At 36.7% G+C, this 20,135-nt stretch overlaps 1 protein-coding gene across 9 annotated transcripts in view; it reads right to left on the reverse strand.

Annotated features, from left to right (window-relative positions):
- Nucleotides 1-20,135, reverse strand: part of LOC128702897 (nuclear receptor coactivator 1) — an 852,422-nt gene that overhangs the window by 199,631 nt on the left and 632,656 nt on the right. For 8 of the 9 annotated variants that reach the window (XM_070102622.1, XM_070102623.1, XM_070102624.1 and 5 more), the window contains exons 17-18: nt 1,977-2,150; nt 1,546-1,706 (exon numbers count right to left, since the gene is read on the reverse strand). In XM_070102622.1, coding sequence (XP_069958723.1) covers nt 1,546-1,706; nt 1,977-2,150 — 335 coding nt within the window. The remainder of the gene's footprint in view (nt 1-1,545; nt 1,707-1,976; nt 2,151-20,135) is intronic. The other variant, XM_070102621.1, reaches the window with a different exon arrangement.

Below are 20,135 nucleotides of genomic sequence, written 5' to 3' on the forward strand. Positions count from 1 at the left end.
CATACACAGGCACACACGCATGCACAGACATGCACACACACGCAGGCACGAGCACACACACACATACACATACATACATATCTGCCAAGAGGTATACCAGTTTGTAGATGCAAAATTAGTAAGAAGGATATAGGTAAGATAAGACCAGGAAAGACTACAAGCGGATCTGGACAAACTGCAGGACTAGACTGAAAAGTGACTACTGGAGTTTAACTCCAGATAAGCCTGACCCAAAGCTGTGTTAGTAGCAGACCACATAATGGTCTGCTAACAACACTACACCACCACATAATGGTCTGCTACCAACACTATGCCACCACATAATGGTCTGCTAACACTACACCACCACATAGTGGTCTGCTACCAACACTACACCACCACATAAAGGTCTGCTACCAACACTACACCACCACATAATGGTCTGCTACCAACACTACACCACCACAAAATGGTCTACTACCAACACTACACCACTACATAATGGTTTTCTACCAACACTACACCACCATATAATGGTCTGCTACCAACACTACACCACCACAAAATGGTCTACTACCAACACTACACCACTACATAATGGTTTTCTACCAACACTACACCACCATATAATGGTCTGCTACCAACACTACACCACCACATAATGGTCTGCTACCAACACTACACCACCACATAATGGTCTCCTACCAACACTACATCTACACACTAGCCTTCATGAGAGTTGCCTGTGCCTTGATACAGGTAAATTGCTCTTCACTTTCATTACTTGAGTCTTTCTGTCTTCTGCTACTGCCCTTTTATTTTCTCATATGAATATACTCTGAAGCAACTTTCAATCTTTCCAAACAGTCTTACTTCTCAGTGATAACCATGGAAAGAAGACACATACATGCACTTATGATATACATTAAAGGAAATGCCTTGCCAAGAGTGGCTTCTTTGGGTGGTGAAACATTTTCTTTAATAACTGTCATAGTCATATACATTTGTCTTGTCCATGTTGTCAGTATCACCATACCTCCTACAACCACGATGACGAATGATTATAATGTGCTAACCAAACTGATATGTAAACTTCTTTAGAAATTGCCTCAGGATTTTTTTTTTGTCTCCATCACTTGAAAGTGAAATAATTATGGTTATCTGCAACATCAAGGCCTGCCTTCATGAAGGAAACTCTTCATAGGGATCAAAGAATTAAAATAATACAATAATAAAATAATTTTACATTTCTTGATACATAATTAAAGTGAGCACTAAATCAAAAGGCTACTTTACTAAATTAGAATTTTGTATGGCAACTCGAAAATATACAAATCTGTCATCCTAAAAATGAAAAGTAATTAATACATGGAATACTCAAATATATTTCTGGTTACAAATTTATACTTATAATAATTTCTGAAAATACAAACCTGTCTATAAAAATTTCTGAAAATACAAACCTGTCTATAATAATTTCTGAAAGTATAAACCTGTTTATGTTAATTTCTGAAAAAACAGTACTTAAATCCAATATAGTGATAAAAAAAAAAGCTTTGACTCTACCTATTGCTGTACTGTTGGTTTGGAAGGGGAGAAGTTGTTTGACCATGTGGAGAGAAAGGGGGTTGAGGAATACGCTGGCCAGGAGAAATTTGTCCCCCACCCCCTAGTGGCGAATTGAGCAGGTTGTAATTTGGAGATGTCTGAGACTCGGCAACATTACGCTGAAATTATAAATAAGAGGAGACATCACAGTTTTTAATATACTTATAAGTGCAAGGTTCTTTTGAGAGCATTCTACACTTTCATTTAATAACATCAGTAATACTGTCCAGTTACTAACATTTAAATCTAAAAATGATAACCACTAAAGCCTCAATCCAGTTTTACCAACCAAAAGCCAATATAATCATAAAAGACAATCCCAGTTTAAAATACTTCCCCTTACAATCAAGGCTGTTGATTAAAGGGGAAAGAGGCCCTTGTTAGACTACCTGGAGAGTGACATTCACATTTGGTGCAACGGTGTTATTAAAGAGGTCATCCATGTTCTGGTATGAGGTTGGTGGAGGTTGAGCCACATCTGAGGTGTTGGACGGCACTAACACCTGTTGCTGCTGATGTTGTAAGAGCCGTTTCCTTGTCTCTTGTTGTCTTAACAATGCACGCTGTAAATATCATCAAATACCATTCAAAATAATGAATTTCAGTTTATATATATAATAGGAGTCATCCTAGGAAAGGTTGGAGGGAGTAAAGAAGGTTTTGTGGGCGAATGCCTAGGACTTCCAGCAAGCATGCATGAGCATGTTAGATAGGAGTGAATGGAGACAAATGTTTTTTGGGACCTGATGAGCTGTTGGAGTGTGAGCAGGGTAATATTTTGTGAAGGGATTCAGGGAAACCAGTTAGCCGAACTTGAGTCCTGGAGGTGGGAAGTACAATGCCTGCACTTTAACCCTTTGATGGTCCAAGCCGTAGTTCTACACCTTGTCCACAGGGTCCAAGAATTTCAAAAAATATTTTTTTTTTCTTATGAAATGGTAGAGAATCTTTTTCTGTAGGTAAAAAAAACAAAAAGTACGATATTTGATGGAAAATTGATGAAATTACACTATAGCAAAATTTGTTGCGTCAGTAATATTTATGAATAGGTGATTTTGCCCACTTTGACTCCTATTTTAGGCCAATTACATTATTCCAGTTGATCAAATTCTTAGCTATTTTGCTAATATTACTTCTATTTTATCAACTGAGCACAAGAAACTACCCAATTAACTATTTCAACTACCCAATAGTGATCAGAAATTGGTAATTTGGCCAATTTCACACAAAGTTCAAAATATTCCAGTTTCAAAATATGGTCCAGAATAAACACTATGCATTACTGGCATATTTCCTCTGTTTATTAGTTATGTTTCCAGGCTTTACAAACGAATTCCATTTTGTAATAAAGTTGGTAGAATTACTGACAATATGTAAAGTAAAAGGACACAAGTGCAACTAATGTGACATAAGCTCCAGGAGCTTTATCAAGCCATTAATGGCTTGATAAAGCTCCTGGAGAGTGAAACGTTGCCACAATAAATGTCACATTAGTTGCACTTGAATTCCATTTTTATTTTTTATTCACATAAAGAATTTTTATTCACACCAAAAAATAGAAGATTTACTGTTATGCAATACTGTAATAATTGTATAAATAATATCAGCACATTCATGAATGTATATTAGACCCCCCAAGTTGCCATGTATTGGTTGTGTGCCATCATCTGTTTACTCTTGAACATTGGCAAAAATCGAACATTTCCTCTACTTTGAGCTCAATTTCAAGCTATTTTCAGTACTAAAACCAATCAAAATCATCTCTATTTCTGTAATATATCTTTCACTATCAAATAAGACCAAGAAACCATAAAAACCACACAAAAACTACACCACAAATTAGCTGCTTTAATCCAAAAAACACGGTCGCAGGCTTTTTCTCATTAAGCACTGCGTGATGCAGGATTTGTTTTATATGGTGCACACTTACTACATAGATCCATGAGCTGAGCTCATGGCAGAGAACTACAGCTTCGTTAAAGGTTAAAGAATGGGCTTGGGATATTGACTGTTTGGAGTGACATCTAAACTGTTGTATCTGAGTGCCTCTGCAAAGACAGTGATTATGTATGAATGATGGTGGAAGCATTTTGGGTTTCTCTTTCTTTTTGGGTCACCCTGCCTCAGTAGGAAATGGCTGACATGTTTAAAAAAAAAAAATTATATATATATATATATACACCATAGGTAGTAGGTTGGTAGACAGCAACCACCCAGGGAGGTACTACCATCCTGCCAAGTGAATGTAAAATGAAAGCCTGTAATTGTTTTACATGATGGTAGGATTGCTGGTGTTTTTTCTGTCTCATAAACATGCAAGGTTTCAGGTATGTCTTGCTACTTCTGCTTACACTTAGGTCACACTACACATACATGTACAAGCATATGTATACACACCCCTCAGGGTTTTCTTCTATTTTCTTAATAGTTCTTGTTCTTGTTTATTTCCTCTTATCTCCATAGGGAAGTGGAACAGAATTCTTCCGTAAGCCATGCGTGTTGTAAGAGGCGACTAAAATGCCAGGAGCAAGGGGCTAGTAACCCCTTCTACTGTATATGTTACTAAATGTGAAAAGAGAAACTTTTATTTTTCCTTTTGGGCCACCCCGCCTCAGTGGGATACGGCCGGTGTGTTGAAAGAAAGATATATATATATATATATATATATATATATATATATATATATATATATATATATATATATATATATATATATATATATATATATATATATATATATATATATATATATATATATATATATATATATATATATATATATATATATATATATATATATATATATATATATATATATATATATATATATATATATATATATAATATATATATATATATATATATATATATATATATATATATATATATATATATATATATATATATATATATATATATATATATATATATATATATATATATATATACGTATATATATATATATATATATATATATATATATATATATATATATATATGTAAGGTACCTAGGGATTGGCAGAGAGCATGCATAGTTCCTTTGTATAAAGGCAAAGGGGATAAAAGAGAGTGCAAAAATTATAGGGGGATAATTCTGTTGAGTATACCTGGCAAAGTGTATGGTAGAGTTATTATTGAAAGAATTAAGAGTAAGACGGAGAATAGGATAGCAGATGAACAAGGAGGCTTTAGGAAAGGTAGGGGGTGTGTGGACCAGGTGTTTACAGTGAAACATATAAGTGAACAGTATTTAGATAAGGCTAAAGAGGTCTTTGTGGCATTTATGGATTTGGAAAAGGCATATGACAGGGTGGATAGGGGGGCAATGTGGCAGATGTTGCAGGTGTATGGTGTAGGAGGTAGGTTACTGAAAGCAGTGAAGAGTTTTTACGAGGATAGTGAGGCTCAAGTTAGACTATGTAGGAAAGAGGGAAATTATTTCCCAGTAAAAGTAGGCCTTAGACAAGGATGTGTGATGTCACCGTGGTTCTTTAATATATTTATAGACGGGGTTGTAAGAGAAGTGAATGCGAGGGTCTTGGCAAGAGGCGTGGAATTAAAAGATAAAGAATCACACATAAAGTGGGAGTTGTCACAGTTGCTCTTTGCTGATGACACTGTGCTCTTGGGAGATTCTGAAGAGAAGTTGCAGAGATTGGTGGATGAATTTGGTAGGGTGTGCAAAAGAAGAAAATTGAAAGTGAATACAGGAAAGAGTAAGGTTATGAGGATAACAAAAAGATTAGGTGATGAGAGGGAGGGAGAGAGTATGGAGGAGGTGAATGTATTCAGATATTTGGGAGTGGACGTGTCAGCGGATGGGTCTATGAAAGATGAAGTGAATCATAGAATTGATGAGGGGAAAAGGGTGAGTGGTGCACTTAGGAGTCTGTGGAGACAAAGAACTTTGTCCTTGGAGGCAAAGAGGGAAATGTATGAGAGTATAGTTTTACCAACGCTCTTATATGGGTGTGAAGCATGGGTGATGAATGTTGCAGCGAGGAGAAGGCTGGAGGCAGTGGAGATGTCATGTCTGAGAGCAATGTGTGGTGTGAATATAATACAGAGAATTCGCAGTTTGGAAGTTAGGAGGAGGTGCGGGATTACCAAAACTGTTGTCCAGAGGGCTGAGGAAGGGTTGTTGAGGAGGTTCGGACATGTGGAGAGAATGGAGCGAAACAGAATAACTTCAAGAGTGTATCAGTCTGTAGTGGAAGGAAGGCGGGGTAGGGGTCGGCCTAGGAAAGGTTGGAGGGAGGGGGTAAAGGAGGTTTTGTGTGCGAGGGGCTTGGACTTCCAGCAGGCATGCATGAGCGTGTTTGATAGGAGTGAATGGAGACAAATGGTTTTTAATACTTGACGTGCTGTTGGAGTGTGAGCAAAGTAACATTTATGAAGGGGTTCAGGGAAACCGGCAGGCCGGACTTGAGTCCTGGAGATGGGAAGTACAGTGCCTGCACTCTGAAGGAGGGGTGTTAATGTTGCAGTTTAAAAACTGTAGTGTAAAGCACCCTTCTGGCAAGACAGTGATGGAGTGAATGATGGTGAAAGTTTTTCTTTTTCGGGCCACCCTGCCTTGGTGGGAATCGGCCAGTGTGATAATAAAAATAAAATATATATATATATATATATATCCTAGGTAGTAGGTTGGTAGACAGCAACCGCCCAGGGAGGTACTACCGTCCTGCCAAGTGAGTGTAAAACGAAAGCCTGTAATTGTTTTACATGATGGTAGGATTGCTGGTGTCCTTTTTTCTGTCTCATGAACATGCAAGATTTCAGGTACGTCTTGCTACTTCTACTTACACTTAGGTCACACTACACATACATGTACAAGCACATATATACACACCCCTCTGGGTTTTCTTCTATTTTCTTTCTAGTTCTTATTCTTGTTTATTTCCTCTTATCTCCATGGGGAAGTGGAACAGAATTCTTCCTCCGTAAGCCATGCGTGTTGTAAGAGGCGACTAAAATGCCGGGAGCAAGGGGCTAGTAACCTCTTCTCCTGTATATATTACTAAATGTAAAAGGAGAAACTTTCGTTTTTCCTTTTGGGCCACCCCGCCTTGGTGGGATACAGCCGGTGTGTTGAAAGAAAGAAGAAAGATATATATATATATTATATATATATATACATATATATAATATATATATATATATATATATATATATATATATATATATACATACATGTATATATATATATATATATATATATATATATATATATATATATAATATATATATATATATATATATATATATATATATATATATATATATATATATATATATATATATATATATATATATATATATACATGTATATATATATATATATATATATATATATATATATATATATATATATATATATATATATATATATATATATATATATATATATATATATATATATATATATATATATATATATATATATATATTTATATATATTTTATTGCATTTATGGATTTAGAAAAGGCATATGATAGAGTGGATAGAGGAGCAATGTGGCAGATGTTGCAAGTATATGGAATAGGTGGTAAGTTACTAAATGCTGTATAGAGCTTTTATGAGGATAGTGAGGCTCAGGTTAGGGTGTGTAGAAGAGAGGGAGATTACTTCCCGGTAAAAGTAGGTCTTAGACAGGGATGTGTAATGTCACCATGGTTGTTTAATATATTCATAGATGGGGTTGTAAAAGAAGTAAATGCTAGGGTGCTCGGGAGAGGGGTGGGATTAAATTATGGGGAATCAAATTCAAAATGGGAATTGACACAGTTACTTTTTGCTGATGATACTGTGCTTATGGGAGATTCTAAAGAAAAATTGCAAAGCTTAGTGGATGAGTTTGAGAATGTGTGTAAAGGTAGAAAGTTGAAAGTGAACATAGAAAAGAGTAAGGTGATGAGGGTATCAAATGATTTAGATAAAGAAAAATTGGATATCAAATTGGGGAGGAGGAGTATGGAAGAAGTGAATGTTTTCAGATACTTGGGAGTTGACGTGTCGGCGGATGGATTTATGAAGGATGAGGTTAATCATAAAATTGATGAGGGAAAAAAGGTGAGTGGTGCGTTGAGGTATATGTGGAGTCAAAAAACGTTATCTATGGAGGCAAAGAAGGGAATGTATGAAAGTATAGTAGTACCAACACTCTTATATGGATGTGAAGCTTGGGTGGTAAATGCAGCAGCGAGAAGACGGTTGGAGGCAGTGGAGATGTCCTGTCTAAGGGCAATGTGTGGTGTAAATATTATGCAGAAAATTCGGAGTGTGGAAATTAGGAGAAGGTGTGGAGATAATAAAAGTATTAGTCAGAGGGCAGAAGAGGGGTTGTTGAGGTGGTTTGGTCATTTAGAGAGAATGGATCAAAGTAGAATGACATGGAAAGCATATAAATCTATAGGGGAAGGAAGGAGGGGCAGGGGTCATCCTCGAAAGGGTTGGAAAGAGGGGGTAAAGGAGGTTTTGTGGGCGAGGGGCTTGGACTTCCAGCAAGCGTGCATGAGCGTGTTAGATAGGAGTGACTGGAGACGAATGATACTTGGGACCTGACGATCTGTTGGAGTGTGAGCAGGGTAATATTTAGTGAAGGGATTCAGGGAAACCGGTTATTTTCATATAGTAGGACTTGAGTCCTGGAAATGGGAAGTACAATGCCTGCACTTTAAAGGAGGGGTTTGGGATATTGGCAGTTTGGAGGGATATGTTGTGTATCTTTATACGTATATGCTTCTAAACTGTTGTATTCTGAGCACCTCTGCAAAAGCAGTGATAATGTGTGAGGGTGGTGAAAGTGTTGAATGATGAAGAAAGTATTTTCTTTTTGGGGGATTTTCTTCTGTTTTGGGTCACCCTGCCTCGGTGGGAGACGGCCAACTTGTTGAAAAAAAAAATATATATATATGTGCAAGGAATTCGCAAGAGCAGGCGAAATATACACATCACACATATATACATACATGTGTGGTGTGAATATGATGCAGAGAATTCATAGTTTGGAAGTTAGGAGGAGGTGCGGGATTACCAAAACTGTTGTCCAGAGGGCTGAGGAAGGGTTGTTGAGGTGGTTTGGACATATAGAGAGAATGGAGCAAAACAGAATGACTTCAAGAGTGTATCAGTCTGTAGTGGAAGGAAGGCGGGGTAGGGGTAGGCCTAGGAAAGGGTGGAGGGAGGGGGTACAGGAGATTTTGTGTGCGAGGGGCTTGGACTTCCAGCGGGCATGCGTGAGCGTGTTTGATAGGAGTGAATGGAGACAAATGGTTTTTAATACTTGATGTGCTGTTGGAGTGTGAGCAAAGTAGCATTTATGAAGGGATTCAGGGAAACCGGCAGGCCAGACTTAAGTCCTGGAGATGGGAAGTACAGTGCCTGCACTCTGAAGGAGTGTAAAGCACCCTTCTGGCAAGACAGTGATGGAGTGAATGATGGTGAAAGTTTTTCTTTTTCGGGCCACCCTGCCTTGGTGGGAATCAGCCAGTGTGTTAATAATAAATAATATATATATACAGGTCTATATAATAATATATATATACAGGTATATATACAGAAAGTTTTCAACTTTCATGGCCTTCACACATTCGCGAATTCCCAACTGCCAAATTCCCAGCCACCAAATTCCCAGCCGCCAAATCATATTTAAGTTTCCCGCCACCTGCGAGTCCCTACTACCCTCCCTCCGACCCCCGCAACTGGCAGCCAGCCCTCCCACCACTCAGTGTGGTGAGTGTTTTGTTTGTTCATTATTTGCTATTAAACTACAGTATAAATAATGTAAACCCATTCATGACTGCATATTGGAATGGCTATTCGGACAGATATTAGATGGTGACATCATGTGTTTACTCTTGAACACTGCAAAGAATTAAACATTTCTGCTACAGCTAATAATAACAATAGTAATAATAATAATAATAATAATAATAATAATAATAATAATAATAATAATAATAATAATAATAACAATAATAATAATAATAATAATAATAATAATAATAAATATGATATAATTGAAGAAGGAAATTGTACAAAAATACGAGGGAGTGGTTGACACATCGTCAGTGTGACTGTGTTTATGCTGGAGTAAACATTAGTCTCCCTGCTCTTCCAAACATTTCACAATAATTCATTGTGTTTGGTGCTTGTAGACTGAGTGTGACTGGAGTGGTAGAGGCAGTGATTGAGGCAATGGTATTTAATAACATACATGTTATTAATAATATGTACTATTATTATTTATAACATGTTATTAAATACATACATGTTAATAATAATACATGTTATTAATAATAACAATAATAATAATAACAACTGGCAGCCAGCCCTCCAACCCGCCACTCACTCAGTCAGTCAGTCTCCAGCCACTGTGCGAGTCGGTCATTGCTGTTTGTGTGGTGGTGAAAGTATGTCTCATGCCATGCAGTTACACTCCATATAATCATCTCCATTCAACTGTCATCAGTAACTGCATGTAATATCAATAGAGAAATAAAGAATTATAATTTAAATTTTTTTAATCATCACAAGTCATCAGAGTTCGTCTGCCTTACGAGTGGTGAGTGTTTTGTTTGTTCATTATTTATTAAACTACAGTATAAATAATGTCAACTCATTCATGACTGCTAATAATAATAATAATAATAATAATAATAATAATAATAATAATAATAATAATAATAATAATAATAATAATAATAATAATAATAATAATAAATACGAGGGTTGAAGCAGTGGGTGGTAGAGGCATCGTCAGTCAGTATGGCTTTGTTTATGCTGGAGTGAGTATTATCCTCTGCGCTCTTCCAAACATTTCACAATAATTCATTGTGTTTGGTGCTTGTTGATTGACTGTGACTGCTACATAATTAACCATGGGCCCAAATAAATTTTGGTAAAGAAACTGAGAAGCACGAAAGAATTGAAGAAAGAAATTATATAAAAATACGAGGCAGTGGTGGAGGCAGTACAATATTTTACGATGTTCTCAGGTACGTATTTTATATTTATGTTATTGCTAAGGTTGAATTATTTTTTCCTGGGTTAGTTTTTAACCCAATGTATTCATACTTTGTGTATGGTCACTTTATATATGTATACACAGCTCACATTTAAACCATACCATGGGTGGGGATTGAACTCGTGGCAAGTGAGTCATAAAACTCCATGCCAGCGCATAAACCACTGTAGCCAGCTGGCCTGGTGGCTTATGCACTGGCCTGGAATTTTATGACTCACTCACAACAAGTTCAATCACCGCCTGTGGTACAGTTTGTTTGCAATCGTATCATTATGATTTCGTGAGTCAGCTCATATTTATTTGGTAGAGACTGGTCAAGAAACACAGATTTAATACGTACATGAAAATCATGAGTAACTACAAATACATGTTCACTACACGTTGTCTCAAGAGAGACCGAAGTAAAGCACAACTGGGTGACTCAGCACCACTGCCACCTCACTTTACACTCACCTACTCTTGTTTTGACTATCTTTTTTATTACTCTATCTGTCTTTGCTATATTTTTTTATCACCTTATCTTGTTTCTCGATATTAACCATGGCATAAAAAGGAATACAGTACTTAATGTGTTAAGAAGAGGAATAAGAGTAAAAGTCTGGATGTCTAAAAAATAAAAGAAATAATAGCCATAGCACTGTATTAGCAATATCCATTTTCTCTGAAAGGAGCACATGCCCAATTTTTTTATGGAATATACTGTAATTGTGTCAAACACATGCTTCCCTCAAGAGCTTTATGTAAATATGTGTTTTATTTAGGTTTTGGGGACATATTCTATATTTTTTTTTTATAATGGTCTAGGTGGTCCACATGTATGGGTACATAAAAGTACATGATGTAAATTTAACCTTGGATAAAATATTTAACCCTCTGACTGTTTTGGTCATATATATACGTCTAAGAGCCACCGTTTTTGATGTATATATACTCATAAATTCTAGCGGCTTCAAATCAAGCAGGAGAAAGCTGGTAGGCCCACATGTGAGAGAATGGGTCTGTGTAGTCAGTGTGCACTATATAAAAAAATCCTGCAGCACGCAGTGCATAATGAGAAAAAATAAACGCTGGCCATTTTTTTTAATTAAAATGCCGACTTTGTGGTCTATTTTCATATAGTATTTATGGTTGTATTCTCGTTTTCTTGGTCTCATTAGATTGAATGGAAAACATATTATAGAAATAGTGGTGATATTGATTGGTTTTACTATGAAAAGAACCTTGACATGGAGCTCAAAGTAGGGGAAATGTTTGATTTTTGCCAATGTTCAAAAGTAACCAAATGATGTCATTTTCCAATAAATGTCCAAGTATCCATTCTAATATGCAGTCATGAATGGGTTGACATTATTTATAAATTATTACAATATTACAGTAATCTGCATAACAGTAAATCTTCCATTTTTTTGTTTGAATAAAAATTCAAAATAGAAAGCAAGAGTAATATCAGAGGGGCCTGTAAACGTGCCTGATGGACAAAGAAAATGTTATTTTAGAGCCAGGAATGTCTGCATTGTTCATTCTGGACCCTATTTTGAAATTGTCATATTTTTTAATTTTCATGAAATTGGATAAATTGCAAAATTCTGACCACGTTATTGGGTAGTTGAAATCGGTGAATGGGCAGTTTCTTGTACTCAGTCGATAGAAAAAGTGGAGTTCTAAAGAAATAGCTATGAGTTTGGTGGACTGGAACACTGGAATTAGCCGAAAATAGGGCGCAAAGTGGGCAAAAGCGCCGATTTGTAATTATCACCGAGGTTGCTAACTTCGTGAGAGCATAATTCTGTCAGTTTTCCATCAAATTTCATTCTTTTGATGTCATTACAATCGGGAAAAGATTCTCTATCACTTCATAAGAACAAATATTTTTTTTCTTTTTTGGAAATTTTGCGACACCAGGAGACACCTCAGGATTTGGGGTTGCAACAGTCAAGGGGTTACGAAAATATTGTACACATATACAGTAGGGCCCCACTTTATGGAGTTTCACCTTATGGTGTTCTGCTAATATGGACATTTCAAATTATAACCAAAACTCGCTATACGGCTCCCCCCACCTGACTTTCTAATATAGTCACTGCGCCACACCTGGTTTGTTTACTTTCTCCATGAACATAACTCTAAATTATGTCTTGAAACTCTCTAAAATTTCAAGTGCATTAGGTATTTCATATTTTATATATACTCTGATAATTATACTTGTGTAACTGTACCTAAATAAACTTACACACTGTGCTCACATGCAGGTACACATTAAAATCACTAAGAGTGTCTTATTAGTCTTGAAGATGCCATATTAATAATGATAATAATAACACAAAAATACTCATTCTGAGGCGCATTAAATGTCGTATAAAATGTTAATATAGACATTTTGCTTAATCCATCTACAAATTTTTTTTTCAAAATTATATAATAAACATGCTACATAACATGTAAACATGATAAATACACCCCACAGTAGAATAAATTAATATAAATGTGAGATATTTTTCCAGTTGTCCTGTTGGAGTGTCGGAAAGAAGAACGTTTTCTATAGTTCAACACCAAAGAAAATGTCTACACAATAGTATTACTGGGGGTAACTGTATAAAATTATTCCTTTCGTATGCCTTCACTCAGAGCATCCATGAGAATGGAAGTTATTTTATTTTATTCACACATCAGCTGATGCCCACCAAGGCAGGGTGGCCCAAAAAAGAAAAACTTTCATCATCATTCACTCCATCACTGTCTTGCCAGAGGGGTGCTTTACACTACAGTTATGAAACTGCAGCATTAACACCCATCCTTCAGAGTACAGACACTTTACTTCCCATCTCCAGGACTCAAGTTCGGCCAGCCAGTTTCCTGAATCCCTTCATAAATATTACTTTGTTCACACTTCAACAGCACGTCAAGTATTAAAAACCATTTGCCTCCATTCACTCCTATCAAATACGCTCACGCATGCTTGCTGAAAGTCTATGCCCCTCGCACACAAAACCTCCTTTACCCCCTCCCTCCAACAACCTTTCCTATGCCAACCCCTACCCCACCTTCCCTCCACTACAGATTTATACACTCTCTAATCATTCTGGTTTATTCCATTCTCTCTGCATGTCCAAACCACCTCAACAACCCCTCCTCAGTCCTCTGGATAATAGTTTTGGTAATCCCACACCTTCTCCTAATTTCCAAACTACAAATTCTCTGCATTATATTCACAACACACACTGCCTGCAGACACGACATCTCCACTGCCTCCAGCCTTCTCCTCGCTGCAACATTCATCACCCATGCTTCACACTCATATAGGAGTGTTGGTATAACGATACTCTCATACATTCCCCTCTTTGCTTCTATGGGCAAAGTTCTTTGTCTCCACAGACTCCTAAGTGCACCACTCACCCTTTTTCCCTCATCAATTCTGATTCACCTCATCCTTCATAGACCCATCTGCTGACAAGTCCACTCCTAAATATATGAATACATTCACCTCCTCCATACTCTCTCCCCCCAATCTGATATTCAATCTTTCATCACCTAATCTTTTTGTTATCCTCATCACCTTATTCTTTCCTATATTCACTTTTAATTCTCTTCTTTTACATACTCTACCAAATTCATCTACCAACCTCTACAATTTCTCTTCAGAATCTCCCAAAAGCACAGTGTCATCAGCAAAGAGCAATTGTGACAACTCCCACTTTGTGTTTGATTCTTTATCTTTTAACTTCATACCTCTTGCCAAGACCCTCGCATTCACTTCTCTTACAACCCCATCTATAAATATATTGAACAGCCAAGGTGACATCACACATCCCTGTCTAAGGCCTACTTTTACTGGGAAATAATCTCCCTCTCTCCTACATACTCTAACCTGAGCCTCACTATCCTTGTAAAAACTCTTCACTGCTTTCAGTAGCCTACCTCTTATACCATACACCTGCAGCATCTGTCACATTGCCCCCCTATCCACCCTGTTCATATGCCTTTTCCAAATCCATAAATGCCACAAAAACCTCTTTAGCCTTATCTAAATACTGTTCACCTATATGTTTCACTATAAACACTTGGTCTACACACCCCCTACCGTTCCTGAAGCCTCCTTGTTCATCTCCTATCCTACTCTCTGTCTTACTCTTAATTATTTCAAAAACGACTCTACCATACACTTTACCAGGTATATTCAACAGACTTATTCCCCTATAAATTTTGCACTCTCTTTTATCCCGTTTGCCTTTATACAAAGGAACTATGCATGCTCTCTCCCAATCCCTTGGTACTTTACCTTCTTCCATACATTTATTAAATAATAGCACCAACCACTCCAAAACTATATCCCCACCTGCTTTCAACATTTCTATCTTCATCCCATCAATCCCAGCTGCCTTACCCCCTTTCATTCTTCCCACTGCCTCACAAACTTCCCTCACACTCACAACTGGCTCTTCCTCAATCCTACAAGATGTTATTCCTCCTTGCCCTATACATGAAATCACAGCTTCCTTATCTTCATCAACATTTAACAATTCCTCAAAATATTCCCCTCATCTTTCCGATACCTCTAACTCTCCATTTAATAACTCTCCTCTCCTATTTTAAACTGTCAAATCCATTTGTTCCCTAGGCTTCCTCAACTTATTAATCTCACTCCAAAACTTTTTCTTATTTTCAACAAAATTTGCTGATAACATCTCACCCACTCTCATTTGCTCTCTTTTTACATTGCTTCACCACTCTCTTAACTTCTCTTTTTCTCTCCATATGCTCTTCCCTCCTTGCATCACTTCTACTTTGTAAAAATCTCTCATATGCTAACTTTTTCTCCCTTATTACTTTCTTTACAGCATCATTCCACCAATCGCTCTTCTTCCCTCCCGCACCCATTCTCCTGTAACCATAAACTTCTGCTGAACACTCTAACACTACATTCTTAAACCTACCCCATACATCTTCAACCCCATTGCCTATACTCTCACTAGCCCATCTATCCTCCACTAGTTGTTTATATCTTACCCTAACTGCCTCCTCTTTTAGTTTATACACCTTTACCTCTCTCTTACTTGCTGCTTCTATTTTCCTTGTGTCCCATCTACCTTTTACTCTCACTGTAGCTACAACTAAAAAGTGATCTGATATATCTGTGGCCCCACTATAATCATGTACATCCTGAAGTCTACTCAAGTCTTTTATCTACCAATACATAGTCCAACAAACTACAGTAGGGCCCCACTTATACGGCTGGTTTGGTTCCAGGCTACCGCCGTAAAACGGAAATCGCCGTAAAGTGGAATCCTCTTTTTTTCCCCTTATAAATGCATACAAATACTAGATAACAAGTTTACACTAACATATATTAAGTTAGCAATAGAACTAGGCATCAGAAAACAATAAAAAAGTACAATACACACGTAGTGCACTCATTACTTACCTTAAAATATTTATAGTCTTAATCTAGGGTGAGACAAGTAGTATTTATTTTAAGAAATCAAGTTTGGTATGTTTGGTAGTCAGCCGGGCTACCATACCAGGCCACCCCACCTACACATAATATTCTATTACATTTAAGCATCCCAGAGTGATAAAATGCATATACAGTTTACTCATTACTTACCTTAATTAAAATATTTGTAGTCTTAATCTATGGTGAGACAAGTAGTGTTTATAGTAAGAAATCAAGTGTGGTATGTATGGTAGTCAACTGGGCTACCATACCAGGCCACCCCACCTACACATAATATTCTATTACATTTAAGCATCCCAGAGCGATAAAATGCATATACAGTTTACTCATTACTTACCTTAATTAAAATATTTGTAGTTTTAATCTAGGGTGAGACAAGTAGTATTTATTGTAAGAAATCAAGTGTGGTATGTATGGTAGTCAGCTGGGCTACCATACCAGGCCAACCCACCCACACATACTATTCTATGATATTTAAGCATCCCAGAGCGATAAAATGCATATACAGTTCACTCATTACTTACCTTAAAATATTTGTAGTCTTAATGTAGGGTCAGGGGTGAGTAAACGGGATAAAACGAATAAATGAGAGAGAGAGAGAGAGAGAATAAGTACATGAGGGAGGACAGATGCAGAGTTGTGTAAACAAACCAGGTGAACGTGTTTTGTAAACAAACAAAGTGTACATGTCTGGTTTGTGTACAAGTTACACTGTGTACAAGTTGTCTCTACATTGATACGGTAGAATAAATAAAGAACACTCCCATTCTCATGTAACACCATTTTTAGAAGAAATGACGGTCTGAGTGAAGGCAATGGAAATAAGTCACTCTGTCTGACTTTTTTGGGTTATCCTAGGTTCTCTACACATATGCTGTTATGTATGATAGTCTATGTAACTGTATTTGTGTATACCTGAATAAACTTCCATGCATATGAAAGGAATAATTTTCTACAGTTACCCCCAGTAACACATTTTCTCTTATGTTAGACTAGAGAAAATGTTATTTTTGCCGTCACTTGTACAAGTTACTGGCTACGACATCTCATATTTATGTTTATTTATTCTACTGTGGAGTCTAATTATCATCTTTTTATGCTATGTATCATGTTTATTATATAATTTTGAAAAAAATATCGTGGATGGATTAATGAAAATGTGTATATTAACGTAATATACGACATTTAATGAGACTCGGTGATTATTATTATTATTATTATTATCATTTCTAATATGGCATCATTTGTGCAAGTCGTCTGGCTACCACATCTCATATTTATGTTTATTTATTCTACTGTGGAGTGTATTTATCATCTTTTTATGCTATGTATTGTGTTTATTATATAATTTTCAAAAAAATATCATGGAGGGATTAATGAAAATGTGTATATTAACGTAATATACGACATTTAAGTGAGACTCGGTGATTATTACTATCATTACTAATATGACGTCTTGAGCCATAAGACACTCTTACTGATTTTAATGTGTACCTGCACGCCAGCACAGTGTGTAAGTTTATTTAGGTACAGGTATACATAAGTATAAATATCAGAGTATATATAAAATATGAATTAACTTTTAAAAACACTTGAAATTTTGGAGTTTCCAGACATAATGGAGAGACTTAGTGCTTACGGATCTCACAGAGAATGTAAACAAACCGGGTGGGGCACGGTGACCCTATTAGAAAGTCAGGTGGGGGGAGCCGTATAGCGAGTTTTGGTTAAAATCTGAAATGACCGTATTAGCGGAACGCCGTAAAGCAGGGCCCTACTGTACTGTCATTTTGCCCTACATCATATCTTGTATACATATTTATCCTCTTTTTCTTGAAATACGTATTACCTATAACTAAATCCCTTTCTATACAAAGTACAATCAAAGGCCCCCCCCATTTTCATTTACACCTGGCACCCCAAACTTACCTACCACACCCTCTCTAAATGTTTCTTCTACTTTAGCATTTAGGTCCCCTACCAAAATTACTTTCTCACTTGGTTCGAAGGTTCCTATGCATTCGCTTAACATCTCCCAAAATCTCTCTCTCTCCTCTACACTCCTCTCTTCTCCTGGTGCATACACTTTTCACATCCGACCCTTATTTTAATCCACATAATCCTTGAATTTACACATTTATATTCCCTCTTCTCCTTCCATAACTGATTGCTACCCCTTCCTTAGCTCTAACTCTCTCAGATACTCCTGGCTTAATCCCATTAATTTCTCCCCACTGAAACTCGCCTACCCTCTTCAGCTTCATTTCGCTTAGGGCCAGGATATCCAATTTTTTTTCATTCATAACATCAGCAATCATCTGTTTCTTATCATCCGCACTACATCCACACACATTCAAGCATCCCAGTTTTATAAAGTTTTTCTTCTTCTCATTTTTAGTAAGTGTGTACAGGAGAAGGGGTTACTAGCCCATTGCTCCCAGCATTTCAGTCGCCTCATACGACACGCACGGCTTATGGAGGAAAGATTCTTTTCCACTTCCCCGTGGACAATAGAGGGGAGAAAAAACAAGAACAAGAACTATTAATAAAGAAATACATTTGAATCTGTAATACCCTTAAAAGTGAAAATGTTCCACCGCCTGAATTCATCTATATTTTTTACATATTCTTCGTTGTGGTTTATATAATAAGTTACTGCACAAATGATTTCTTTTGCAGTTTTGTTACTGGTCAAATCACGGATTAATAAGAAAAAGAAGAAAAACCTAGATGTGTGTATGTATATATATGATGTGCGTGCTTGTGTAGTGTGATGAAAGTGTAAGTAGAAGTAGCAAGATATACGTGTTATCCAGCATGTTTATGAGACAAAAAAAAAGACACCAGCAATCCTACCATCATGTAAAACAGCTACAGGTTTCTGTTTCACAGTCATCTGGCAGGATGGTAGTATCTCCCTGGGTGGTTGCTGTCTACCAACCTACTACCTAAATGGAAGTGTTGCTATACATACATTTTCCACTGTACCAACGTGGAGACAATTTCTACACAATGTAAGGTGTTTATATTAAGACATAAGCTTTACAAATGTAGAAATGAGCATGTATCAACCCACCAACCACATTCGTCTGTTTATTTACATACTCTGTGGCTCTGTCCTCTCTCATTTACTCATTCTCTCTCTCTCTCATTTATTTGTTTTTATCTCGTTTACTCACCTCTCACCTACATTAAGACTACAAATACTTTAAGGTAAGTAATGAGTGTACTGTATATGCATTTTATCACTCTAGAGTGCTTTAAATGTCTAGTATATTATGTGCAGGTGGGTTGGCCAGATGGGCTACCATACATACCACACTTGACTTTCTACAAATAAATACTATTCACCTTGTACCCTATATTATATTAAGAACTTTTAAATGTTGAGGAAGAAAGGGAGGCAGTAATTTCATGCACTGGCCAGGGAGGTATACCATCTTTTAGGAGTGAAGAAGAGCAGATTGTAAGTGTGGTGGAGGTACGTGAGGCATTACGTAGAATGAAAGGGGGTAAAGCAGCTGGAACTGATGGGATCATGACAGAAATGTTAAAAGCAGGGGGGGATATAGTGTTGGAGTGGTTGGTACTTTTGTTTAATAAATGTATGAAAGAGGGGAAGGTACCTAGGGATTGGCAGAGAGCATGTATAGTCCCTTTATATAAAGGGAAAGGGGACAAAAGAGATTGTAAAAATTATAGAGGAATAAGTTTACTGAGTATACCAGGAAAAGTATATGGTAGGGTTATAATTGAAAGAATTAGAGGTAAGACAGAATGTAGGATTGTGGATGAGCAGGGAGGCTTCAAGAGTGGGTAGGGGATGTGTAGATCAAGTGTTTACATTGAAGCATATATATGAACAGTATTTAGATAAAGGTAGGGAAGTTTTTATTGCATTTATGGATTTAGAAAAGGCATATGATAGAGTGGATAGAGGATCAATGTGGCAGATGTTGCAAGTATATGGAATAGGTGGTAAGTTACTAAATGCTGTAAAGAGCTTTTATGAGGATAGTGAGGCTCAGGTTAGGGTATGTAGAAGAGAGGGAGAATACTTCCCGGTAA

The sequence above is a fragment of the Cherax quadricarinatus genome, chromosome 82 (assembly GCF_038502225.1).
Source record: "Cherax quadricarinatus isolate ZL_2023a chromosome 82, ASM3850222v1, whole genome shotgun sequence".
Lineage (NCBI taxonomy): Eukaryota > Metazoa > Arthropoda > Malacostraca > Decapoda > Parastacidae > Cherax > Cherax quadricarinatus.